Raw genomic sequence first — 27,094 nt, 5'->3', positions numbered from 1 at the left:
TAGTGACATCAAAGATCACTGATCACAGATCAACACAGCAAATATAATAATAATGAAAAAGCTAGAAATACTGCGAGAATTACCAAAATGTGACACATACAAAGTGAGCAGATGTGGTTGGAAAAGCGGGGCCAATAGAATTGCTCGATGCAGAGTTGCCACAAACTTTCAATTTATGACAAAACATAATATCTGTGAAGTGCAATAAAGTGAAGGACAATCAAACGAGGCATGCCTGTAATCTCTACAACTGAAATTTCTTCAGGTATTAAAACTGATATAGTAGAAGAATGTGTAATTATTATACATGATTATGATGTTCATGACATATTAAGTAAAAAGAATAGATTATAAAACAACATCCTATATGATCACATTTTTGGAAAACTGTACACAGAGGACAAACCAAAAAGATGCACATAAAATGTAAACAGTGGTCATCTCTGGGTAGTAGGACTACTCTTGACTTTGTTTTTGTTTTGTGTGTGTATGTCAGATTCATATTTTCCAAAATTTCTACTGTTACAAAATGTTATGAAAGAAGAAAGGAAAATAATACTTAAAAAATATGTCTTGCCGGCCAGATGATCAACTCCTTGAAGTCAGGGATTGTGAACAAATCTTTTTTTTTAAATCTTCAACACCATTGACTTTTGTGTCTGGCAAACAGAAAGAAATCAATTGACATTTCTCAAAATGAAGTCACAATGCTTCAAACAAAAGCTACAGGGCTAAATAAAATAGGATGTTTATTATAAAGGTTTCCCCAATGTGAATTCTTAATAGAACATTGTCAGGTTGCTTCATTTCCCTCTTAAGTCACAATTTATTACAGATAATGGTATTCCACTGCTTTTAATACATCTAGTCTATTAATTCTCTCTCCAACAAACGGGTTGATCTACATATACAAATAGTTTTCAGAGATTGCATTCTCTTTTATATGAGTATTACTATATTCTTAATAAAGAAACATATAAATCTACTTGTAATCCAAAAATACAGGCTAACATTGAGTTTAGATGCATCTAAACTCAAATTTTGTAGGTGAATGGCAAACATTTCCAAGGATTATGGGACACTATAGTTACTAAGTGGAAACACTTAACTAATGAAAAAAAATTATAAAGGTATCAGATGTTCAAACTTGCCTTTTCCTTCAGATTAAGAGAGAGATTTATTTATACAATACAGCTGAAACAGGGACCTATAAGACATGTTTAGTCTCCTTGACTATTCCCCAAAGATCACCAGAAATGAATAACCTAATTGGATGTTTTGACAGGCCCTGCATTGATTATGAGAGTGATTTTTGTACATGATACTCTTAAATAGTAACCTATATAATTTATGTGACTATAAACAATATTGTTTTATTTTAAAGTTATCCAAAAAACTGTTCAACAATGTAAGAATACAGAATATGATGGGTCTTATGAGGGTACTTAAAAGTCCTCTTCTATCACGTGAATGCCCCAAAAGTTTTGATTATACAAACTGGGTTCAAGAATATCTATGATAATAAAAAAGAACTAATAATAATAATTTAAATATCCTGTGGAAAATACTCCACTCTAACAGTTGATTTAAATGTCTAACATATAAAGATTCTCTGATACAAGTATAAATGGAAGAATTAAGGAATTGGGTATTTATAAGATTAAATGAGTATTTTGACTTAAAATGTCTTTTAATTTGTGTTAGTTCTCCAATTTTGTTTTCTATGCTGCCAAAATCCTAACCTCTTTTGATTAAAAAGATGCTAATCCTATGGTTCAAGAAACTTTACTAATTAATAATAATAAAACATGAGACGTGTCCTGTGAGTCCCACAAAAGTATTGAGCAGTGCTGACTTCATTCTTTCCTGCATGATTCTCCTTTTCCTTTTTTTGTAGCTATCAGGGCTTCCTGTTCTGTTGCCCGAGGAAACATAATGCAATATTCAGACTTCAATCTTACTTTGTCAGCAAACAATGCCCAAGGCTTAACTTAGCTGCTAGTTTGTTGTTGATTTCTGTCAAAATGAGCTCCTCTGAAATTATTTTCATCAAGAATTTTCATCTCGTATTTTACCATCTGAGTTTGAATGATGATTTTCTTGAACTATTAAGACAGTTTTTTTTTTTTTAATTTCCAGTGTTTTCTACTAAGGATTGTATACAACTTCAGGAAACATGAATTTATAAAAATATTTCAACAAATTTATGACATACTCAAAATGAGAGCAATTGTATTTCACCAAGGAATATAATTGAATTTTAAGGCAAAGTTAAAAATGACAGAGCTAAAAATGGCTATCCTGAGAACCCAGGATAATTCCCATATTTCTATGTGACACCCTTTCTTAAGTGAATATAAAAACCCCATTGTAAACATGTGTGATGAACCCTGCCTTTATGTTTGGAATGATGGTGAAAATGCAAAGGCATGGCATCAAGAATGCTTTTTTCCACTTGTGTGATCAAATTTTCAGTATGTAATTATAAATAAGCTTTACTCTTGCCTTTATTAGGTGTTAATTGCTGCATAACAAATAACACCCCAAACTTGAATTAAAGTTTATTATCTCACAGATTTTGTGGGTCAGGAAATCAATCAAGGAGTGGTTTATCTAGATCCACTGTTTTAAGGTGTCTCATGAGGCTGCAATGATATAGAGGCTAAACTCATCTTGATGCCTATTAAGGAGGAACTGCTTCCAAATTCACTCTTGTGTTTGTTGGTAGGATTCAGTTCCTTGTGGGCTGCTGGCTGGAGCCTCCCTCAGTCCCTTGCCACGTGGGCCTCTCTTGAGGGTAGCTCCCAACCTGGCAGCTTGTTTCCGTCACAGTGAGCAAGTGACAGATAAGGAGAGGAGCCTGTTTTGACAACCCACTATTGGAAGTGACAGCCCATCACTTCTGCTGTATTCTACTCATTAAGAGCTAGTCATTTGGTCCCAGCCACACCCGAAGTGTGCACGCCAAGAGGCAGGACCATCTTGGAGGCTGCCCATCCCATGCAAGACACATTCACACCCTTCCCAGATCCCCCAAATTCTCATGGCGTTACAACATCAGCTCAAAGTCCAGAATCTCATGACTGAAGTCAGGTCAGGGTGGGTGAGGCTCCCTGTGTGTGATTCTTTAGGTGCAGCTCCTGGAGCACAGTTCCTCTCCACCTGTAGACCCACAAAGACAAGTTATGTCCCAATATACAGTGATAGATCAGGCACAGGATAACTGCCCTAAGACACTCCTGTTCACCAACTGAGAACTGGAAAACTCAAAGGAGTCACTACATCCAGCCCACACTCAACCAAGGGGATTAGACAAGGGCCTGAAAACTAGGAGGCAGTGGGTAACTGGGGCCATCTCAGAGGCTGCCTACCACTCTGCCAGACTGACCCTAATAATAAAAGACATGAAATTTTAGAGAAATATTTTATGAAGCTTGTAGTGTAGCTGATTTTTCAATATATATTGCACTGCTGTGTTTGTACTGCAATTTCTTCTTTGGCTCAGGATAAAAATTCTTTTAGATTACAAGAATACTGGAGGAAATTGCTTAAACATTCTATCTCCCTCTATCACGGCTATAGATCTGATCATTGACTCTTAGGTTGTTTAATTTTCCCAAACTGTTCAAGATGTTTTCCTAAAGTTTAATATAACATGTTACAGCTCCATACTGATTCTTCTAGCTACATTCTGTATTTCTTCTTCAATTTATCAATACATCTTGCATTTGCATAAAATTCAAATTATATTCCTTGATATGACATGTCTTTACTTTGAATATGAGAGCTGTGCCAGTTTCTTTTTGGCACTCTTGACTAAATTAGAGAAATAGTTTTTCCACTTCTTTTCTCTATGCTGCTTAGTTACTATATAAATCTATATTTTTCCTTGATTACACATTTCATCAAAATAACAAAAATGAAGAACCGTGATACAAACTAGCAATTGTAGGTAGACCAGCTCTTACATCAATTACCCAACCAGTGAATGATATAGTCTCAGTTGAAGAACCCAGAAATTTTACTGAATGCGTAGTTTGAATACTTCTTTTGAATGAGCAGTATGTACTAGATGCTTTGTGATACTTTGGAATCTAGTTTTAAACATATGTAATTACTACGAACTAAAAAATATCTGTAATAAGTATATCCGAACAAGAACATAGGATTTAAAAAAGAATTCTGTTATGCTCTCAGAATGACGTCAAAATAATGAGAACAGAAATTTAGAACAATGTACAGTGGTATCTGTGGAAACTGCTAGATAATTACCATATCTTTAACAATGCTTCATATTTTTATTATTCTGTGGTATAATAATGTGGTATTCAAGAATCAATTCTTTTTTTCTTAAATAAGTGAATCTATAAATTTATGAATCATCAATCCCATATGCAGAACAGGTCTTTGAGAGACAACACATGCACTCAATATTTTTCCTTATTGACATGTCACTAGTTTTTCTTTTTGTAATATAAACATGCTATTCTCTTACATCAGTTTTTATCTTCAATGACATATGAAAGATCCAAAATCAAATTGGCAGTCTCCACAGCCACCTGCAGGCCACTAAGCTTTGCAGTAAAACAGTCCAAGGTCAGGTTGCCAGCTGAGTCTGTGGCTTCACACGGAAGGCAGGTTTGAGGCACAAAAGGAAGACGAGCACTCCTTAAAAAGGACCAGCTAAGTTCTTCCTGGCTGCTGTAGAGTCCACAGCCACAACTTGAAAGCAAATCTGGCCAGTTCACAACAGAGGGAGAATCAGCCTGAACTGACCAAAAGTGTCCATACTTCCCGTCAGTGAGAATTTCACCTCCGTCATGTTCTAAAGAGCCAGCAAGAGATTCGAGTGCGCTGCAGAATGCTTCAGCGATCAGCTGGAGTTCTGTCTGGGTACATCCGTCATCTCTAAGAATGCCTTCTGGCTCGCTACGCATCTAAAGAGCAACAAAACCATTGAAAACACAGAACAGAGCAATTAATATGCAAAAATGTTTCTGAAAAATACTTGATCAGACCCTTATTCATAGGGGTTTGGCACAAGGCTAAAGGGCATGGATGGGCCAGCTGGTCAGGCTAATCCCTTAACCTGGTTGTTGTAGTAAAAATGCTCGCTACCAGTCATGTTATCAGAATGAATGACTCAGAATAAACCCCACCATCAACTTATTCTGAAGGACTGCCCAGTACTGCCTCCTTAATACATGAAGGACAAGGTGTAATATGTGAATCACAGGCTTCTGTACATCCGGGAGGAACTTCTGGAAGACTAATGTCCCAGATGAAGTACTTATTTATGCTTGGCAAATGTTTGAGATTTGTTTAAAATGCGAATACATGTATTATTATTAAGACAAAAACCATTTAAGCACGTGTCATTTTCACATTAATGTTTAAAAAATAACTATTCTTCTTTTTAAATTAATGACAAGGTTATACAACTTTGCTTCTTTTCCACTATTCTAAAAAGTTTATCCTAGAAATTTCATGATAGAAAAAGTAATATATTAGCAAACTCATACTTGAATGATAGTTAAAAACCCATATCCTAACTACTTAAAAACAGTGACCACTTTTTTCTTTTTCCCAGGAGGTTGGAACCAGATGAGATCATCTCTATGGCATATTCTTTCCCCATATTTTCAGTGCTATACTGTTTCTTTAAAATCCTACTCAAAACACCTTCCTTCTCCAAAAGACTTATTCTAGTTTACTCAGTCCCATTTGCAGACCATGTTATTGCCCATTCAGCATCAATAGATTGGCAATGGTTTTGTTTTTCATAATGTAAATTCTAATAACTTTTCATGAATGGGCTTTATCCTCAAACAGATTTTAAATTATTTGGGGAAGCAGGGCAAGGCATGTCTATGAAAAGCGTTTACACCCAATTCCAGGCATCCCAGGGAGCTCTGCACTCCTGACTAACCAAAGAGCCAACTGCAAATACCTGGAAAACACATACATTTTTGTATCCATTTTCAAATAGAGTAGGTCAGTGTTAATGAAATAATTAATAAGAACTACAATGCACTAAATTTACTGTCAGGAAATGGAGTTTCATAGATTAATAAAACAATTCTAGTTAATAGAATCAATATATCATAAATGAAAAACAATTTAAAAATTATAATAGAGTCTAATAATTAGCACGCTTTAATAAATGAAATTAAGTTTTTTCTTGAAGATGCAGAAGGTACTGAAGTATTCTATAGAATCTCAACACTTTCATAATGAATATCAATTATTACTGTACCACAGCACTTGAGATCTCTAAGATGACAGCTCCCATTAACAGAATGCTCATTTCAAGAGGCAGTAGAGACAATACTCAAAGAATGCGATCACCTGCTAAAAGGTTGGATTAATAATCATTGTGATAAAGATATTACCTTATATTTGCAAATGTTATTTTCCTCAAGTGTGTTCAAATACAATATTTGATTTTAAGACTACTGAGAAATTAAGCATTAGAGGCTCCAGAGTATTATGATTTAGCTTATTATTTCATAAAATGAATGTTGCTGAGAATTCAGATAATTTAAGAAGGACTATCTAACCTACCTTGTGTCTGATATATGCCGCCAAATGAGTTTCAGTACAGCCACCTCCTAATAAAACACATGGTTCCTTGATTGTTAACTGCAAAGCATGCAGTGCTGTTTGACACGTGAGCTAAAAAAGAAACGAATCACCAGTATCTGACATTGACATCAGAAACACAAAGAAATATAACCACGTTTTCAAGGCAACTTAGAGAGTGGTCTCAAAGAGGCTGATTTTAATTGCAGAAGAACAAAACTGGTGTCACTAAGGTTGTCATGTGATGAATACATTTTGGAATAATAAAGATGAAATAATAAAGAGATGAAAGAAAATACTTTAGCCAGATGTTTGTTTTCATGGTCTGGATTAATATCCTCTTTCATATACATTTAGCTCTTCAAATTGAGATTCACAAACACAATAACTGGATCAGCAAGGTATGCAAATATTTCTACCAAAAAATATTTCAGTCTAAATAACTTAGCTGTTATAAATGCTACAGAATTTATTTCAAGTTGCTATGGAAATGATCCAACCAAGCAGTAATAAAAACACACAGACCTTGAATATTCACCAAGGATAGATCCTTGAGCATGCATTCTTCAAGTCTGTGACCAATGCCATAGGGCATCGCTTCCATTGTATAAAAGCTGCATGTGTTATTGCTGTTCGTGGACAACATGCTGTTAAGAGGTGGATGATGGGTATAACTGGGGAACCTATTGCTAAGTGAATTATTCATACACATTAGCATCAACAAGTACACAATTGAAGTTAATTTCTTAAGAAAAGTCCCCATCAAGGACTTTCAGATTGCTTGTAAAATACTAGAAATAATAAGAGGCAACATGCCAAGTTTCTGTAGTATCACAGGCAATTCAATCAGTTTACTTGTAATTTTAATTCTCACATTTTTGTTGTTTTTGCTTTCTATACAACCTAGGGAAGTTATGAAGAAAAAAAAAAAGCATAGCTCACCGATGTGAAAAAAAATTATAGCACTTGTCTGAGTGATTATTTAATCCCTGCCTCAGCCCCTAGACGTGGAATTCAGTTTATTACTTACCTTCAGTTCATCCCAGGCTGTGTCATTTCTGTTGCAGAGAAGCAAGCTGCAGACAGTTGCTTCATTAGGAATAAGATGAAAAAAATGTTTGAAGCCAAATTTTGCAGTGCACAAATCTTTCACACTTCCATAACTACTGGGAGAGATTGAGTCCAAGGAACCGATAGGCCTTGTTCCTATTTTTTAAAAAAAGTTTAGAAAACACAAAATGGATGAGTGAAGATGGAGCATATAATCATTTACAATATTTATTCCTAGCCAATATAAAAGCCCCACAAGCATATCATTTAAGATATGAAATATAGGATAAAGAAGTAAGATGCATCTTCTTAAACCTATGAAATAAGTAGTATTCTGTCATTAAAATCATATGCAGATAAAGCAGAGGTTCTTTTGGTTTACAGACTTCTTTGAACATGTTTAGCTATTTTGTACTCTCCAGAAAAAGACACACACAATTTTGCATACATTTTCAGGAAGTCCAGGAACCCTGGAAGCCTGTGCAGGGATCAGAGACCCCAAATTAACAACCCCACTAATCTGGAATGAGGATGAAGTGAGGAGACAGGTCATTTTTTAAAGGTGTTATGATTTTTACCTTAGAACACACAAAGTAAGCTATGCAAATAGATGTGTAGTTGAATTCTTTTGGGGCTCCATAGAACATATAGGAATTTTTTTTTTCTTTTTGCCTAACAACTGTTTGCATATAAACAACTACCTAAATTATGCCAAAATAAAGTATGTGACATTCTTATTTCATTTTCTTATTCTTTGATTATATTTTGCCCTCCTTCCTGTACAGGTAAAATAGTAAAATTTTACAAAACATAAATTAATAAAAATATGAATGAGAAGTTAGGATGACTTGAAGGTTTCTAAAAATCTCTAAATGTAGTAGTTATGTAAGAAATGGCACAAACCTATAAGGAGTAACAATACTAGTTTAAAATCTTAAGATTAAAACTGTAACTCTTAGCAATGTACCTTCTTGGGCCAGTTTCCTCTTTGAAACTAATGGGATTAAAATAATTATGTCTAAAAATATGTGCAGCTCAAAAATTTTGTAAAAAACCAGAAAATAATCATGAACAATTTCACTTCTTTGAATACCCTTTCCTCTTTACTTCTGAATTCTCAAAGAATAAGGAATACTTGAGGGATCTAAAATTTAAGGAAAAAAACCACAAAACTCTACATCTTGTATAATTTCAAGGGTGGAACCAACAGAGAATTTGTAAGGAGAGGATCCCCTTTCCCGCTGATTATCCTCTGATGTGCAGCAAGTCATTTAACTCTTCTGGGTGGGCTTTCCCAGAATGGGGATAATCACGTCTATTTCACAAATAAATCAAACCAAATGTTAAAAATGCTCTGTAAGCTATGACAAGCTTCATACCCACAAGTCAACCAAGCACAATAACCCCATTACTTAACCTAGATCATCAGTAAAGAGGAATTTTGTTTGAAGGGGGAGAAAGGAGGTAATGTTAACCTAGATACACCAGAGAAGATGCATTAGGTCCCAAACATACTTCACCTGTTATTAGTTTACCGGAACCATCGGCCTGGTATAGTTTTTTCCCCCCTTTTCCCTTGTGTCTCAAAAAGTTTCTGCTCCCGAGATCCAAGACTGCAGCTGTGGCTTTGCATAACATTACACATACATAATTTGGGGAAGCAGGGCAGGGCATGTCTATAAAAAACATTGACACTCTCCCCAGTCTCACTGTCAGCTCTGCGATCTCTTGATAACACTTCTAGATAACATCTGATAACACTCCAAAGAATCAACTGCAAATACTTGGAAAACACATAACTTTTCATATCCATTTTCAAATAAAATAGGTCAGTTCATGTTCTACCATGTTCTAGTTACAAATGGGATAAAATATCAATTGTGGGCTGGTGTGGAAACCCAGTGCCCACTTATATTGTTTCTATGGAAAAATGCTTCAGTTTAAAAACTGACTACATAATCTATAATACTCAATATTCACAACTGGAAATCATCTGACTCATGAAAAGCCAGTAAATATTTAAGGATATGGGTCTGACCCACAATATTACCAATGAGTTCCAAAGAATGATTTTCTGTTATTTCTTAACAATTTCCACTAACGATCATTTGACAGTCTTACAGAGGCAGGGCAATAGCCCAGAGATCTTAGGGATTCAGTACTGGCACTCATCCTTCTCCTTTTCGATGATTTATAATAAGACTAAAAATAGTCAACTTTAACAGTTTTAACAAAATTTATTAGACTTAAATTTTTAAGTCTAATAACTTACGAATTGAAATTGATCTGAATGAAATGATTGTCTTTCTGATGGGTTGTCAATGCAGTTAAAGAGATACTGAAAAGTGACTCAAATCAGGAACTTTTCAGCCTGTCATTTCTCTTTGGCTCTAGCAGGTGACTACCAAACTTCTATTTGCTTCTTTTTGCTGAGTTTGTGAAATACGGTGAATTTCTTGCCTGTTATAATTCTGTATGTTAATAAACATATTATTGTTAATTCAATATATTTTAGAACCCCTTCTGTGGACCAGGCTTGTTGTAAGCACTGAAAGTAAAAGATGATCCCAACTCTCAGTCTCAAGGACCCTAGCTGGAAATATTTGGGATATTGAAAGCTAGCCTGTGGACACACACACACACACACACACACACACACCCCTAATTAGGAACCACCATTTAGGCAGAAGTACAGTTGTTTGTTGGAGTTAGATAAAAGTGAATATTCTAGTTGCAAAACTACCTTCTGAATACAATAAGAGCTTTGTAAAACTCAAGTAGAAGAATTTTGTTTCAAGTATGAAAGACTTTATGTGATTATGAAAATGTTAGATTTCTCAATAATCTGTAAAATGTTTGGGGGTTAATAGTTTTAGATTATGACAGACTCTGCAGTACATTTTGGGGCTGGAAAATACCTAGAAAATAGTCCTCATCACTCAATTTTTAATAAGTGAACAATGCAGGATCTTTTCCAGAAACCACCAGAAATGATACACACACACTGTGAGGTTGGCGGCTTCTCAAATTGTTCAAGATGTTAACAGTTGACACACACCAAGACTATCTTTGCTCAAAAGAAGTGTGATTTATTAACCATAAGGGGCAAACGCTGAGAGTGCTTTTTACCTGTCACTTTACTCAGGGGTTCCATCACAGCCACTCCAACTCTGTCTACAGCAATAACATGATGCGTTCTGAGAAACTGCTTCAAAGATGGGTGTATAACTTTTTGGCACAAGACAAGATCTACGTGATCACTAACTAGCTGCCTTCCTAGGTTAAGCAACTGGTCCAGGACTGCATTTTCAAGAGAAACTCCGTAACTCACCACCACATTTCCTTCTCCAGTATCAGAAAGGTCTCCGGATAAAGACACACAAAAGAGTGCCACCTTGAAGGAATCTGATTTTTTGATAGGTAATATCTTCATCAGTTGAACTTCTGATATTTCAATAAGTATTCCAGGTAACACAGTAGAATCTATAACTCTTTGATGTTTTAAAGGGACAATTATACTCTTTCCTAAAATGATGTGGTCTTGGGCATTTTCTGGAATTATAAGCAGAAAGGCTCTCAGAATCAAAGTACTGATATGGTCGACTTCCTTTGTGGTGAGCATACAGGCAGGTTTACTTGTTAATATACTACGCACCAAACAGAGGAGGATCTGAGTGCTACTAAAGTTGACTGGGATTCGACAACCACAGGCCTCAGATTTTAGGTAACTGATGCAGAGGCTCAAAAGCTGCTTATTTAACTTAATGACAGTGGTCGGTGTCAAACCTATTCTCTGAACATTTTCAACTAAGTTGCAGCAAAGAATGGCTGTGAATAAGCCGCCGTCACTGAAGCAGGACACGTGATTCTGCACAGAAGTTGTCAGTATCTTTAAAATGGGATGGGTGACTGGCAGGTTGGCGAGGAGGGCTGCCGACTGGGAGGTTGTGCGCACAGAGCCCCCCAGGCCGTTGTGCAGCTGCTTCAGCCTGCCTGCCGGGCCATAGCAGGATGTGACGATGCCTTTCAAGACAGAGAGGGTGGCCTTCACTCGTTCGCTTGTCAGTGGCTCACTTCTACAGAATGAGGGCTTTTTAGCTTCTAAACGACTCATCTTACTTCAGGTGGTAATTTGTGAAGACAGCTTTTATTTAGTTAACCAGAGTTTTCTATTTATTGTATTGTGGTGGGTTTCAACATTTAACAAGATTATCCTTCAGGAATGAAAGTCCGAATATACAGCGTTGTGGCTATAAAATTAAATACTTAGCTCCATGCTTACGATACTAATCGGCACGTAATGGTGTAATGACATATTAGTAATTCCAAATATTTATTTTAGTTCATTATTCAAACTCTTTTGTTTGAGTTCAGGCTGAGACTTTACAGATTGTTTTGCAGCTCTCTGTATAAAATATGTTCCGAGATGGATGCCTGTGAAGAAAATCCCAGCTACAAGAAGCCAGTTCTTTCTGATCCATTTGCTATTTTTCATTTCTTCTTTCAAACTCAAGCTCAGACTCAAAGCTGCTTCTTTCTATAAGAAATAAAAATAAAACATTTTAGAGAAATAATTCCAAAACATTTAATAGATTGTAGTTTAGTAATTACTTTTAATGCTCTGCTCCTTCTTTAGAAAAAGGAACTATCCACTGGCACAAACCCCCAAAAATGAGAAATGTAAATCAACTTAGACTGAACATTCATTTCTTTATTCTTCAATGAATCCCTGCATGAAAAAGTATTGATATTTTAATAATTTTGGAATGCACAGTAACACAGCTAGAAAGCTTACAGTACAGTTATTCAAGTATGATATATGCTTCTAGAAGACAAATGCCATGTGAAACGCATAGAGTTTGGTCTCTGGGTCCCAAATGTTTTTATTCTCTTACATCAAGATCTGGTGTTGTTTCTTCTCTAAGTTTCGTTTGCTTGGAAACCTTAGGTGTGAATACAAGTGCATTTATATCAAATCCTGCTTATAAATAATTATGAAAATGAGATAACTGTTGGGATTCCTAATACAGACACTCTCTAATGTTCAGTCGACATCCAGCTAGACAAATCTACACAACACATTTACCAAAGAATAAACCATGTTTTAATTTTAAATATTTGGCTAAATTCAGAGCAGTTTCCTGTAGTTTTACCCGATCAATCAATGATTTTCAGTTTCGATGTCCTATATCTAACCGTCCCCCAAATTTTGGCTAATGACAATAAATACAAAAGCCAGGGAATGTGCTGGATGACAAGGAGAAAAATAGGATCTGATTTGCAATGTGATCTCAAAGAGGGTAAATAATATAAAATGCTATCATTTACCAAGTGTGCTAGCGCTTGTACTAGTTTCCTTAACGAGGTTGGAAGAAGCGTGCCTGAGGCATAAAATACTGATACTATAATAATATGTGGAAAGGATAAAAATCTCAGGTCATAGACCTTATCTGTTGAGGCTTGGTGCTTTGAAGGTAAAGGTTCAGCCAATTATTAGTTATTTTCAGGAATATGCTAACCACTGGACAGTGTTTAGCACAAATAAAACTAATTGAACTACTCAGACTACAGTACTACCCAGAGCTGTCTATGGCACAATATGATACAGACCAAAAAGGTGATTTGAAGATGTGCAAAGAAGATGTGAAGAGAACAAGGGAATGCTATGCAAAGTGTTCTTTTGGTTACCACTCCTCCCAATTTAGTTAAAGGGCTGTAACCATGGCAACTGGGCCCAAATAAAGTGAAAGCAATGATGGCCAGCTTTCTCCCTGCAATGATAAAGCTATAGTCATCTCTTTTTATAGCACGAGGAGGAAAAAAAGTTCCTGTTCATCTTATGCAAGGAACAACAAAGGTACTTAAATATTATTTCAAAGGTTATTTTAGATTTGGCAAAATCTGTGAAATACATTTAAATGAAAGCTTAGTGAAGTGACTTCCATACATAAATTTGCACGTTACAACACACACACACACACAAACCACAAATCATAACAGAGACTGTGATTAATAAAGTGATTTCTCTAGTTACTTTTCAATACATAATAGTGACATATGACTTTTCAAAAGCAGAATGCCAAATTGGCACCTCTAACAGTCTTGTGGTAGTGAGACCAGTAACCACATCTTTTGGCTAATATCTCTATAAAATGAGAAAGGAAGAGAGTGTTGGTGACTCCCAAATCATTTTTAGGATGTCAAAACTTGCTGACTTCTGGTCCTATGTCTAGATCTAGACAAAATAAGGTACAATTGAAAAAAAAAAGAAACGAAACACAGGGCTGGCTTATAGCATAGGTTTGGAAGTGTCAGTTCAGCTATTTCTTTCTTCCTAACAATGTGACCCATTATTCCAAAAGTTACCATCACATGAATGGCCCTGACTATTCCTGGATGCACTGGCCTGGCAGATGGGCTTTTTGCAGTGATGGATAACAATTAAATAATACTAAAACCTACATGACTATATTCTAAATTCAGAGCTTTAAAATATGATTTAAAGAAATATAAACACGTAAAATATTTTCCTAAAAGGAATCAGGGCTCTTTGGAGAAGTGGCTGATTCTAGGTCTGAGGCAAGAAATAAACTAGATGAGCTGGGGACATTTTTCTGCCAAAAAGTAATAATGTTATTAAAGATCACTTGGATCATATCAAAGGGCACAGGAAAAGAAAAAAAAAAAAAACGACACAGGAGTCAACTTGGAGGGAATCTAAGATGGGACAATTTAAGCATTAAAAAGAATACTGACAGTAATAGACTGAGATAATTCAAATTTATTATAAAAACTGATAAAGGGAAATAAACCATATATCTTGCTTTTCCTGTATATATGCATTTTGAGGGGTAACTGAATAGTTGAGGCAAAGTTGGTCCAGCTACTAAACAGAGAAGAAACAATAGCATTTCAGCAGCATAATTTTGCAACACCTAATGAAGTAATGGACTACACCATCATAGTGGTTGGCAAATTATAGCCCATGGACCATATCCAGCCCACTGCCTATTTTGTAAATAGTTTATTGGCTCACCCTCATGTACTGTGTATGAATGCTTTTGTGCTAGAACTTAAATAGTAAGAGTTACCATTAACTTTTTCAGTGTGATAATATACTTGTGGTTGTATGTGTTTATCCTCACCATTAAAGATACATACCAAAACCTGAGACTTGCTTAAAAGTATTCCAGCAATAAAAAAAAAAGGGAGGGGATAGATAAAAAGAGATTGGTAAAATGTTGATAATTGTTAAAGTTGGGGGATGGATACTACAGAGCTGAATATACTATTCCTCTCTATTTGGGGTTTGTTTGCAACTTTCCATAATAAAAGTAAAAATTTTTTTAAATAACAGACAGATACAGCGCATTCTTTTGACGTACTTCAACCGCTAGGACATTATTACTCACCTGAAGGTCAAAATGGTATATTAAAATAGAAAATGTTCCACAATTATAGGGTTACAGTTCTCCATCTGGGGCCAAATGAGTTTCATAATTCATTATTTCTTGGATTTTAGAAATACAATATAGTGTATAACACCCATAATCAAAATAATATGGTGTTTAACACCCAGAATCAATATAATCATAATACAGTATAACACTCATGATCAAATACAATATTTCTGCAGTGAAACTAAATATTCATATTAAGTGGAATAAAGATTAAATTGCCTCATGTCAGTTAAGATCAACTAGCTACGGAGTTATGACAAAACCTTTTAGATTTTAGAACTTTCTGGATTTGGGAATTATTGATAGGGGTCTATAGACCTGAATTATATTACTATATGCTCTTATTTCAGTGACTCTGAAAAGTAACAAATTACTTTGAAGCTAAAATATTAGTCATTCTTTGGTAGCCATGGGGGATTCGTTACAGGACCCCCCCACTCAGATACCAAAATCTGCAGATGCTCAAGTCCCTTATATAAAATGGGGAAGTATTTGCATATAACATAGGCATATCCTCCCAGATACTTTAAATCATCTCTAAATTACTTATAATACCAATACAATGGAAATGCTATGTAAGTAGTTGCTTTTGGAACTTTCTGGAATTATTTTTAAAAATATTTTTGGTCCGTGGTTCACTGAATCTGTGGATTTGGAACCTATGGGTACGGAGGGCTGACTGTAGATATTAAGGAATAAATACAATTAGTTTTATTTATCTTGGAAAAATCAGAGAACAGTAATAAAGAAAAGAACCTTTTGCAAGTTACAGATCTGTAAGTGCGACATGGATTTATGGCAGGGGAAAAACTGCTCCTTTGGATACAATTATGATCCTGGTGACACTGCTAGTGAAAAGGGCAGGACAAGTAATGGACTGACTGTCCTTTCAGGCAAGTGTCAAAGCTTTCTGTGGAACCAACTTTTCTAGAAGCAACTGTAGGATAATATTTTGCCAGTGGTTCATAATAAAAACAACAGGTTAACTCACCAACTTAGGCTTTTATTGCCAGAGCCCTATACTTTCTTAAAGATTATGTTTCCCATTGTTGGAACATGCCATTTGGTTGACCACATTAAATCAAACTCACCTGAAGCTCTCAAGTCTACTATTTCCCTGGGAGGTGGTTCTTCTCAGGACTTGTGACTGCCACTCTGCCTGGCTCAGGAAGGTCATCCTTATTAGGAATTTGGAAGACAGGGCTGCTTTTGATCCTGTGCCACCCCAAATGTATGAGCCCAACTAGAGGTACCATAACAATCAGAACTTTGTAGTCTCTCCAGAATTTCTGAAAGCTCATAGTGCTTCAGCATTAGTGCACCTAAGAAAAGGCCAACAGTTAAAAGAAACAAAATAAAAAAAATCCCTCAAATTACATCTATATATACCACCACAAGCAGAATATTGCACTCTAATAAAAGCTGCCTGTTAAAAGTTTTTGGTTACAATACATTGCAATGTTAATTAACAAAAAGAGACGTTGTAGACTTAAAGGGATGGCAGGAAATCAGGCTTGGTAAGCTTATAGAGTAATACTAAACGTTTAGCCAGAAACTGTAAAGGAGCAATATTACCTGCTCGGAAAGCCACTGGAATCTTTGGAAACACTCATGCATCAAAATTGTTTTCTGGGCTTCCCTGGTGGCGCAGTGGTTGAGAGTCCGCCTGCCGATGCAGGGGACACGGGTTCGTGCCCCGGTCCGGGAAGATCCCACATGCCGCGGAGCGGCTAGGCCCGTGAGCCATGACCGCTGGGCCTGCGCGTCCGGAGCCTGTGCTCCGCAACGGGAGAGGCCATAGCAGTGAGAGGCCTGCGTACCGCCAAAAAAAAAAAAAAAAAAAAATCGTTTTCTTCATTGGTCCCCACCTTTTTGGCACCAGGGACCGGTTTCATGGAAGACAATTTTTCCACGGACAGGGGTGGGGGGTGTGGGGTAGATGGTTCAGGAGGTAGTGCGAGCGGTGGGGAGCGGCAGATAAAGCTTCGCTGGCTGGCCACCGCTCACCTCCTGCTGTGCGGTCCGGTTCCTAATAGGCCTGGACCAGTACTGGTCCACGGCCTGGGGGGTGGGGATCCTTGGTTTTCTTTATATAATTAAGTATACTTTCTCTGAGCCATAATGAAGTTAGATTTTTTAAAAATATATATTTAGTCACAATTTTCACAGAAGAATCAAATGGCAATCTTAAATATGCAGTAAGAATTCAGATTCTGCATTCTGACAGGATGTGAGTGATGATGCTTCAACTGAGATTGAGTCATGCATGGATTCCAACTGTAGCAAAAGACTTTTGGTTTGGACTCTATGAATTAATGCCATTTCCACGTTTATGTGCTGAACCACTGGATTTTAGAGTGTTTACCCTTATCTCTAATAACTATACCCTGCAGGGGTTACTGTCAATCCAGTTTACATGAAGAAATTGGGGCCAGTAACTTGCCTGGAGTTTCAAAGCTCAGTAGTATTGAGAACAGTCTTTCTGCTCTATCTTTGATTTGGAAAGCACGGAGTGTAGCCCAGGAAGTCTGTTTCTGATGATCCGCTGGGTTTGGGAACTTGAGTCCGTACAACTGGACTCCTTATACTTTTTCACTTAAGGGCACTCACTAGGCTTTAGTGATTAGCTTATAGACTTGTGATGCTATGAATGGACCTGCTCTCCAAGTTCTTTTCTGGGCACAGGACAGTAAGGACTGCTTCTTCATCTACAGGATAAACTAAGAATTAGGTTCAATTGCATGTATATGAGTTTCAGTATCGTAAAATTTCTTACAGTAATTTTGTGTGAATGCCTTAAGAAAAATGCCTGAACAGAATTTTCACTTATTCCTTCCCTTTTAAATCAAGATTAATATACAGGACTAGTGAGCTAAATACCTAAATTGTCTCTGTGTTCCGTATATACATATTAGAAAAAACAGAAGGCTTAGAGTTATGCCTATGTACATATATTACTCCCAGCATTAGAAACCATTTCTCGTTGAGGTCCAAATTCACATTTAATAAGGACTTTGTTGCTAAGCTTAAACAAGTTAATAGATGGAAAAAACATGGCCTACTTTGTAACTCCAAGTATTTTATGCCTTTTTCTTTTCTAAAGTGCTTTGGCATCCTATACACTTCTTGCAGCCTTTAGAGACCACACCTTTTATTGACATGCTCATGTTCTATCTTTGGAAAAAGTCAATCACAAATAACTGTATCATGATTACATTTCCTTGCAAAGTCCACTGTGCAAAAGCCTTTGGGACATTTGAGATTTGAGGAAACAATAAAACCACTGGGGGAGGCACCGGGTGACTCGGAGTAAGTAATGAGGGAAGAACTACAGTAAGGGTTACTTCCTAGATGGAAGGAGGGACTGAGGGTGCACCAAAGTCAACCGGCTTGTGTTGACTGATAGGTGGTATTTTTGTCCACAAAATACCTTGAATTAAAGGGTTAGAAGATACTGTCCTTCACATCCAGTCTCAGTACCTAAGGTGACTTTAACACCTCCAACTCTGTCCCTCTCAACACGAGCTTATCAAGTCACAGTACTTTTCATAGATGGCATCTCTGCTCTTCACTGTTTACTTCTCATGATCACTAACATAACTAACATATGATATGTTAGTTTTGTTTTGTTTGTTTGTTACTTTTTCCTGAGTTGCAAACTTTTAGGAAAACAGCTTACAGCAAAGAGTCATTTGGATAAAAGGATATAATAATAAAGTTGACATAAATAACTCAATAATTAAAATTCAGAACAAATTAAAGTACAAGCTATAACAGCAATCTCTGGAAAGTGTGGTACTATTCTCTCCATGTAGGTCACAGGATGAAATGTGATGTATTGAGAATTAGGATCAGATTAGGATCAAGTTAGCTCCCTGTACTCAATACATCTTTGGGTCATCACTGTGTTAAGGACAAAGGAGGGTGCTCCATTTTATTTATGTTGTGCTTAACTACTTTTTTTTTTTTTTTTTTTTGTGGTACGCGGGCCTCTCACTGTTGTGGCCTCTCCTGTTGCGGAGCACAGGCTCCGGACGCGCAGGCTCAGCGGCCATGGCTCACGGGCCCAGCCGCTCCGCAGCATGTGGATCTTCCCGGACCAGGGCACGAACCCGTGTACCCTGCATCGGCAGGTGGACTCTCAACCACTGCGCCACCAGGGAAGCCCCAGACTACTATTCTTTTCCACTAGAATAACTTAAGGATCTATGCATCTTTTTGTAGATATAGGTTTAGTTAAACCTGGGAATTAGTACCTATTCAGGCTGAAAACTCTTATTTGCCAAATTACCACTGAGGCCCAGTAACAGCACTTCCTGGTTAGTAACTGATGTGGACTGATTTAATGATTAATTGCTGTAATATTTGCTCAACACCTACATGCCCCCATTTCCTCAAATTCTCCATATCTCACACATTGATTTGGCTAATGGGGGTGAGAGAGCAGGTAACTATTTTCTGATGATTATCCTGTTGTCCTTTGAGAGGCCTGGAAAATTATTAGGATCAGGATGACAGGGCTTTTTACTTTACAAAGTACTTTCACAGTCTTCACATTTAAATCCACATAAAAACACTTGAGTATCACACCATCTGCATGATAGTCCATCTCCACCAAGCAAAATGGACTATTTTTAAATGGCACAGTAACCTTCACCTACTTCATTTCGCTTAATAGCTTTCCAGCATTTTACATGTATTCTGTTGCTTAAATAACCCATATTCTACGGCCAGACAAGTTAGACTTCACTAAATAAGGCTCATTGTTAGTTGTAAGAAGAAGACAACAAACTAGTCAGTGAAATGATGCATTCCTTATTTTCTTCATATCTTCTTGTGGAGCTTTTAAATACAGTCCATATATTTTGGGGATAAAATTTTGATTTAACCCATTTTTTTCTCCTAAAGTCTTTTCGTGGGTTTTTTTTTCCAAAATGAAAATCAGCATTACTGCCGTTTTCTAAAAAATATAAAATTGTCTTACTTTTTTAAGTTAGAAAATACAGATGTAAGAAAAAGAAAGCTAAAATATCTGTAGTTATTTTGGTTTTCACAAAAATGTGATTAGAATATACATGCTGTTTTGTAATCGTTTCTTCCCCCAAGAATACAAATCTTCATTATGATTTTCAGTGGCTGTATAGCTTTTGATTTATGGCAATGCCCTAATTTGACAGATCGCTGATTGATAGAAATTTGAGATTTTTTTCAGTGCTTTATTGCTAAATATGCTAAGAATAATAAGTATTTTTGTAAATTCTCCAGAGCCCATGCTCATAGCTGCTACATGCTGCTTCTCAGGATGATACAAAGTCTTACTAGAATACCTAACAATTAACTCATTTTTCTTTTTTTTTTTTTTGCGGTACGCGGGCCTCTCACTGTTGTGGCCTCTCCCGTTGCGGACCACATGCTCCGGACGCGCAGGCTCAGCGGCCATGGCTCACGGGCCCAGCTGCTCCGCGGCATGTGGGATGTTCCCAGACCGGAGCACGAACCCATGTCCCCTGCATCGGCAGGCGGACTCTCAACCACTGCGCCACCAGGGAAACCCTAACTCATTTTTCAAATGAACTTACGAGATGGTTTTTAAAACCGTGACTTTTACAAAGGTTCTCGGTGCTGGGCAGCAGGGAGACAGGGAGCTCCAACTTGGGGGATGAAAAACGAAGCTAGATACAGCTTATCTTAAAATGGTCCTTCCCCCCAAACATTTGGCAACAAGTTATTCCAGGTGGTATGGAACTATTTTATGGACTCGAGAGTTTCCTGCGTCTGAAACAAAAATTTCTCAAGAATATGCTCAACATGATCAGATTTGTTGGGCAATAAGAGGATGGTTTCTAAAATAAGTTAGTGCTTGCTGTTCATTCACTGAGCCTTTCAAGTTTGCTTGGAGTAAAGCAGCAACAAAAGTAACAGCAGGAAGACTTCTTTCCTCTCCTTACCCTCCTTTAGTCTACCTGCCACTGCCCTTATCTTTCCTGAATCTTATTTAAACACACTCCTAAAAAAAAACCAAATAAACAAAACCAGAAGGTATGGAACGCTTTTGATGGAGGAAACCAAGAGAAAGGAAATGAGATTAGTAAATTTTACATTAAGTAAAACAGAAAGTAGATGTTTATGGCTTTATCCATTGAAATGCCTTTTGTTTAGAAAATGTTTAGAGGCCATCAACACAGATTATGCTTTCTTATACTCTTCTTTCAAAAATGTATACTTTGCATTATTCAAAAGGTTTCATATTTTTTCTCATTTTGTTTTCATAGCAATTTTATGAGACCACTTTATACATGAGGAAATTCTAAATGATTGATTCCAAAATTACTGTCAGCTAATTGTGGCACTCATCTTAGATTCTGGAGTCCTAAAAGTCTTGGTTGGTATTCTTAACAGCAATTTTCAAAAGTCAAGAATTAGTATCCCAGCTTTGGCAATAACAGTCAATCAGAATTTCCGGTGCACGATGATGGACGAGAACATTCTGGGTGCATGGTGCACACTTGTGAGGGTCACTGAAGAAGGCAAGTATCCTGGTGCATTACACCTGGCATGTTTTTCTTCTCATGTCAGGTACACTGGAGGTTAACAAGTCTTGTGCCACTTGGTCCAAAATGAGAGGGTAAAAAAGCCTATCTCCTCCAAAAACACACCCATGATCTACTAATGGTTGAGATCAGTGGGGCTAATTTTAGTTCAGTTTTTTTAGCTTAGTTCTTAGTACGGAATGAATAGAGAGAAATTAATGAACAGAATGGAGAAAAGCTTGCTGTATCTCTGCCTCATTAAAATATCGTCATCTTTTTGAGTGCATATAAAGGCCAAGAAAGGAAAACACTGAGAGAGATGCTTCAGACCACAAATACTCTCTACATTTAAGGCACTAATGTGTCTAGAACAGCAACTTTCCCTCCCCTCAATTTGTATTACAGAGATTACCAGCTTTTCAATTTCTACCATCAAGGCCTCTGACAGGCTTACTGAAACTTGCTACATTCCAAGCCAAAGGAGGGTTTCTTGGTGCTATCAGTAAGGTGAAGGGCAAAGAAGGGCAAAAAAGCAGTTAAGCTCCCTAGGAAATCCTAAACAACCTGGCTCCGGCTATCAGATTACTCTTTCTATGGAGCATCAGGTCAATTAAAACCACCAGGCTTTGCTACTGATTAGGCCTACAACAACCTGGATGCAGGAAATACTCTGTGGAAGGTTCTCATTTTGCCTACTGGGCTTGCTGGACGCCACCTGCTGGTCTTTTGGACACAGTGTAAGGTACATTCTTTATGTCTTCATTGCTGCTCTGCTTAAAGTATTTGGGAAAAAACAGTAATGTTTAACAATTTTTAAAAAACTACTGAATGTAACTTAAACATGGAGAACGCTAAACAGAACGTTGAACAATTAATTAACCCAGCTCTTGTGACTGCAATATTCGATGAAGTTTATTGGAATTGTACAATGCCTTTTCTTTTAGCATGGCAATGTTGGTTTTTAAGGATCTGTGAATTCTTCATTCCTGAGTTCCAATGACTAACCCTGAAAATAGTTCTTTTTATCCTCAATTGTTAATACAGCAGTTCACATTTTGGCAGTTTTTGTGTACACATTAGAAAGGACTGCATGTTGTCTTCAGGCCTATTCAACTGACTGGCGTGCTAAAGAGAACAATAGCTTCCTTTTTTCTTTTTCTTTTCTAACTACATCACCTAAAATAACAGCTTTGCTGAGCTTTTCCAGTCTTGGAAAAACACAGGTACCAAAAACGTTACTGTCAATTCTCGATGAACTGAATGGACTACACCTGAGTTCTAAAGTTTCCATTCTGCAAAATCCTACCCCTACCTTGACCTACAGGCAGTAGCTGGGCTGTTGACAGCACAGCCTCATCAGGAGCGGGTCAGGAGTACGCACAGAGTACGGTGAAGGTCAAGTTATGTGTAAGCATTTCATGATCTCGGTTATCCCCCACTGTTACAGTGAATTCAATGTATTTATAAATAAATAATATACTGAAAGCATCACAAATTTTATAGGGGAGCTTTACTAACTGTCAACAGCCTAAGATGTGACAAGTGAGTGACTGATTAGCGACTAATGAGGAAGAGACAGTCATACTGGCAGGCTGTGGTTTATCAGAAAGGTTTGGAGCGTTGTTATAAAGTTTACAGAGTTGTCTGAGAATCTTTCCATCCCCTTTCACTGTCTTTACATCTGGCTGCCATTTGATGCCCAGATTGGTGGAGGAAGGGGACTGGGTACCATGCAGACAGTAGACTGTTCCAGATTAAGTGTGCAGCTGATTGGGTCCTTAGTACTGCAGCAATGACTTTATGTTCCCCTGGTCAGCTCTGAATCCCAAATGGGTTGGTTTCTGTCTTCATCATTTCTGAGACTTCTATTTTACTCTCTACCTTCGTTTCTGCAGGTAACCTACTGGCCAGAGGAAACCGTGGCTACTGGGTAGGAGCCCCTCCACTTCCTGCTCCCACATGCCCACCTCAGCTCCCATCTTCACCTCCTTCCTCAGTGTCTCAGAGGAAGGCCTGGCACTTCTGTTATCTGTGCTCCAGCCGGTCCCACGTGCTGCTTTGTCTTCACGGTTCCATCTCCATTAACCCCCCTCTTCTACCTTCCACGTCCCACTTGGAATTGGTCTTCCTCCTATGCAAAACCTGACCATTTTTCTCCATTGAAAAGAACTAAAAACAAATTCCCCAATGTAGCTGCCCTTTACCAGCCTTCCTTCCAGTACTACACACTCTGATTCCTTTCAAATAACGCATGTTTCTAGAGCCACTGCCCACTTCCATCTTCAAACCCAAGTAATTTGCTTTTGCTCCACTCTCCATGGAAACTGCCCTGACTATAAAGATCGCCCATCTCTCCCTTTCTCCGTGATCTCTCTGCACCACTTCTGATGAGTTCTTAAAACTCTTTACGTACCTGAGACTAGTCTGATCCTTCTCAGTCTCCTTTAATGACCCCTTGGTTTCCATCCACCTACTCCCCCTTCTCAAAGCTCTGTCCTGGGCCGTCTTCCCCCCATGTTCATTTCCTGGGTGGCCTCATTCACATCCAAAGCTTCTGTTTTAACACATCCACCAATGACTCCCACATCTACATCTTCAGCTTAAACCCACTTATCCCACTGTTATTCCCCACAAGTGTCTAAACTCATCTCATATAACGACGAATCCTCTTTCCTTCCCAAACTGCTGTTCCTCCTCTGCTTCCTGTTTTGTTTCTTAAAAAAAGGCATTATCAAAATAATAATAATAATAATAAATAAAAAATAAAAAAGGCATTATCTACCATGCCATTCAGTTAGAAAATCTGGATATAGTGGACTCTGCCCTGTTCCTTATATTCCTCATCAAGTCAGTCACTCAATCCTCCATTTGACATGACATTTCTTTTATGTAATTTCTCCCCACAGCTACAGTCCAGACCCTCATTACCTCATGATCTCCTCGCTTCTAGTCCAATGGTTCTCAAAGTGTGGTCCCCTCACCACAGGCAGTAGCATCATCTGGGAATTTATCAGAAACGCAAAATCTTGGGCTGCTCCTGACCTACTGAATCAGAACTCTAGGTTGGGATCCAGCAATCTGTGTTTTAACAAATTCTTTAGGTAATTCTGAAGCTTAAGTCTGAGAACCACTGTTCGAGTCTATTGCCCACTAATCCATTCTCTACCCTCTTAACACAGCCATCCTGGGGAAAACAACAACAAATACATTCATGTTTCTGCTTTGCTTAGAAGCCTTCAGTGACATTTCTGACTAGAAGGTGAAACCTACATTTCTTAGTACAGCACAAAAAGCCCACCAGGATCTAGTTCCAGAAGGGAAAGCACAGCAAATTATTTTAGTAAGGATGTATTGTTGTGTAGTGATTAAGGGGATGAGTTGTGGAATCCTACTGCCTGGGCTTTCCATCTCTGCCTTACCACTTTGCAACTGGCTGTGACCTTGGATGAGTCACTTAACCTCACAATGCCTCAGTCCCATCACCCATAAAATGAGAATAATATTGACATCCATCACAAGGCTGTTGTGCAGTTATCACAATACCTGGCACTCAGACTGGACCCTGTGACTGTTAGCTATTATTTTGATTATTTCAAAAGGTTAAAAAATAACATTACTGGTGTCAACCTTGAGTGTAGAAAGAGAGGTCTGGAATGACTAAGGCAATTGGGTCCATAAACTATAGGCAGTTTCAGTTAGTCCAGATGTGAATAAAACCCCCAGATTCTCAAGAAAGAGGTTCTGACGTCTTCGGGGCTATTTTGATTACAGTAGGGTAGATCTGTAATCAGATTCCAGGATGTTATAGAAAAGATAACACTCAGGCTCCTAAAGTGAGGGCCAGGAAAGCTAATCATGAAGGAAACCGGAAAACTCAAGGACAGAGCAAAATAGCAAAGACAGGGTGAGAGTTTCATATTTATTTCTCTGATAACAGTTAATGAAGTTAAAGTTGCCAGTGATTAAACATGAGAGTCCTAGTGTGATGAAGCTCTGAGTAACGATGGAAATCAAATTCTAACCTCCCGCACAAGTTACGATCTTAGGCAAATTACTTCTTTCCTGCCTCAATTTCATAGTCTGTAACATGGGGCTATATAATGAGGATTCCTAAGTATATATCTATGTATTTATTGCTTAGTTCAGTGTCTAATACGTGAGAAGTATTCAAGGCATGGTAGTGATTATTATTACTGTACATACAGTATCTTCAATACACATCATATATAAAGACAGGCACTTCTGGAGATTCCTGTTTGACTAAAGCTCCTGGTAGTGCTGAGACAGGACTGACTGGATGAAGAGAGTTGAAGTTATGCTCTCCTTCCAGGGCAATGGGTATCCAATGACTGGTCACTGCAGTGGTACAAAGGCCTGGCGGTTCACCCAACTTGGGCCAACTATGAAGGCCCAACCCAGCACCGGATTTCCTGTGAGACTGGTGGAGACCCTCCTTGGGACTACACTACAGCTCAACTTTTTCTATCCACCCAATCCTGCTTCCTTTCTTCCTTGGTAAGATCCAAAAAGTCCTCCCTAATAAATGTCCTGCCCACAAATCTCCTTAGAGTCTGCTCCCCAGAGAACCCAGTCTAGGACAATCTGGAAACATCTTGTTCATTTATCAATGTGCTTGTTTACTGTTTCCCCTTCCATCATTGAATATAAGCTCCATGTGATCAGGGACCATGCCTGTCTTGGTCACTGCTGTATCTGCTAACTCAGCACAGTGTGACAAATACGAATATAAACTGATGACGTTAATGAAGGAAAAACTGCAGGTACAGAGAGCCTCTGAAACAGCAACAGGATTTGTGGATGGTCCAATTTGGGAGGAAGATGTATATGACTTCAGGAGTTCTCCCTCTCAAAAAGATTTCAAAGCCCCGAATCCTGCTTCTGCTTTCAGAGTTGGTACTACCACGCTGTACAGAGTTCTGACATCCAGTTCCACGTCAGAGGGTGGCTCTCACCTCCCAGACAGACACAGGTGGCAGCGCAGGCGCAACTGGTGCTTTCACTGGGACACCTTTTCCTTCTACTTTACGGTGCCGCGCAGATGGGAGAGGAAGAAGGGTCTATACCTGGAACTCTACCTACACCACTGGAACACCTCCTCGCCATCTACATTCCTTCCTGCAGCAAGGATTCACTGCCAACAGCTGTTTTAAAGGTAGATATTCAGCTTTCTAAGGAACCAGCCTCCTCCTATTCCCCGCCCCCAAATATCCTTCAGTGACACCAGTGACCTTTCCGAGCGGGGAGGAGGCGCCCACAAGTCCCCCACCCCTCTCTTCGGCCGGGTAGAGTGCCGGCTTTTCCACCTGCGACCCCGTCACTCTCACCTGCGCACCCGCCGCTGCGCCGCCCCGTCAGCCGCCGCCCGCAGGCCCCTGAAGCCGAGCACCACGCAGCCGCAGCCACCAGTCCTGGCAACTCGCGCCCCGAGCCTGGAGACGGAGCACGCGCAGC

The 27,094-nt window shown here is 38.2% G+C and overlaps 1 protein-coding gene across 3 annotated transcripts; it reads right to left on the bottom strand.

Annotated features, from left to right (window-relative positions):
- Window positions 1-27,094, bottom strand: MKKS (MKKS centrosomal shuttling protein). 3 transcript variants are annotated; one of them, XM_027118187.1, is made up of 6 exons: window positions 26,968-27,094; window positions 10,762-12,169; window positions 7,613-7,788; window positions 6,565-6,675; window positions 4,496-4,937; window positions 1-659 (listed from the first exon to the last, which is right to left on the bottom strand). In XM_027118187.1, the coding sequence occupies exons 2-5, from the start codon at window positions 11,744-11,746 to the stop codon at window positions 4,497-4,499; spliced, it is 1,713 nt and encodes a 570-aa protein (XP_026973988.1). In that variant the 5' UTR covers window positions 11,747-12,169; window positions 26,968-27,094; the 3' UTR covers window positions 1-659; window position 4,496. The 3 variants fall into 3 exon arrangements, with proteins under 3 accessions (XP_026973988.1, XP_026973987.1, XP_026973986.1); XM_027118186.1 differs by having other exon boundaries at window positions 615-3,162; XM_027118185.1 differs by lacking the exon at window positions 1-659 and having other exon boundaries at window positions 725-4,937.

Source organism: Aethalodelphis obliquidens, unplaced genomic scaffold (genome assembly GCF_003676395.1).
Source record: "Aethalodelphis obliquidens isolate GAN/ISIS:26980383/991018 unplaced genomic scaffold, ASM367639v1 scaffold18, whole genome shotgun sequence".
NCBI classification, from domain to species: Eukaryota; Metazoa; Chordata; class Mammalia; order Artiodactyla; family Delphinidae; genus Aethalodelphis; species Aethalodelphis obliquidens.
The sequence above is the reverse complement of the archived record's forward strand: the minus strand, read 5'-3'. Positions and strand labels throughout refer to the sequence as shown.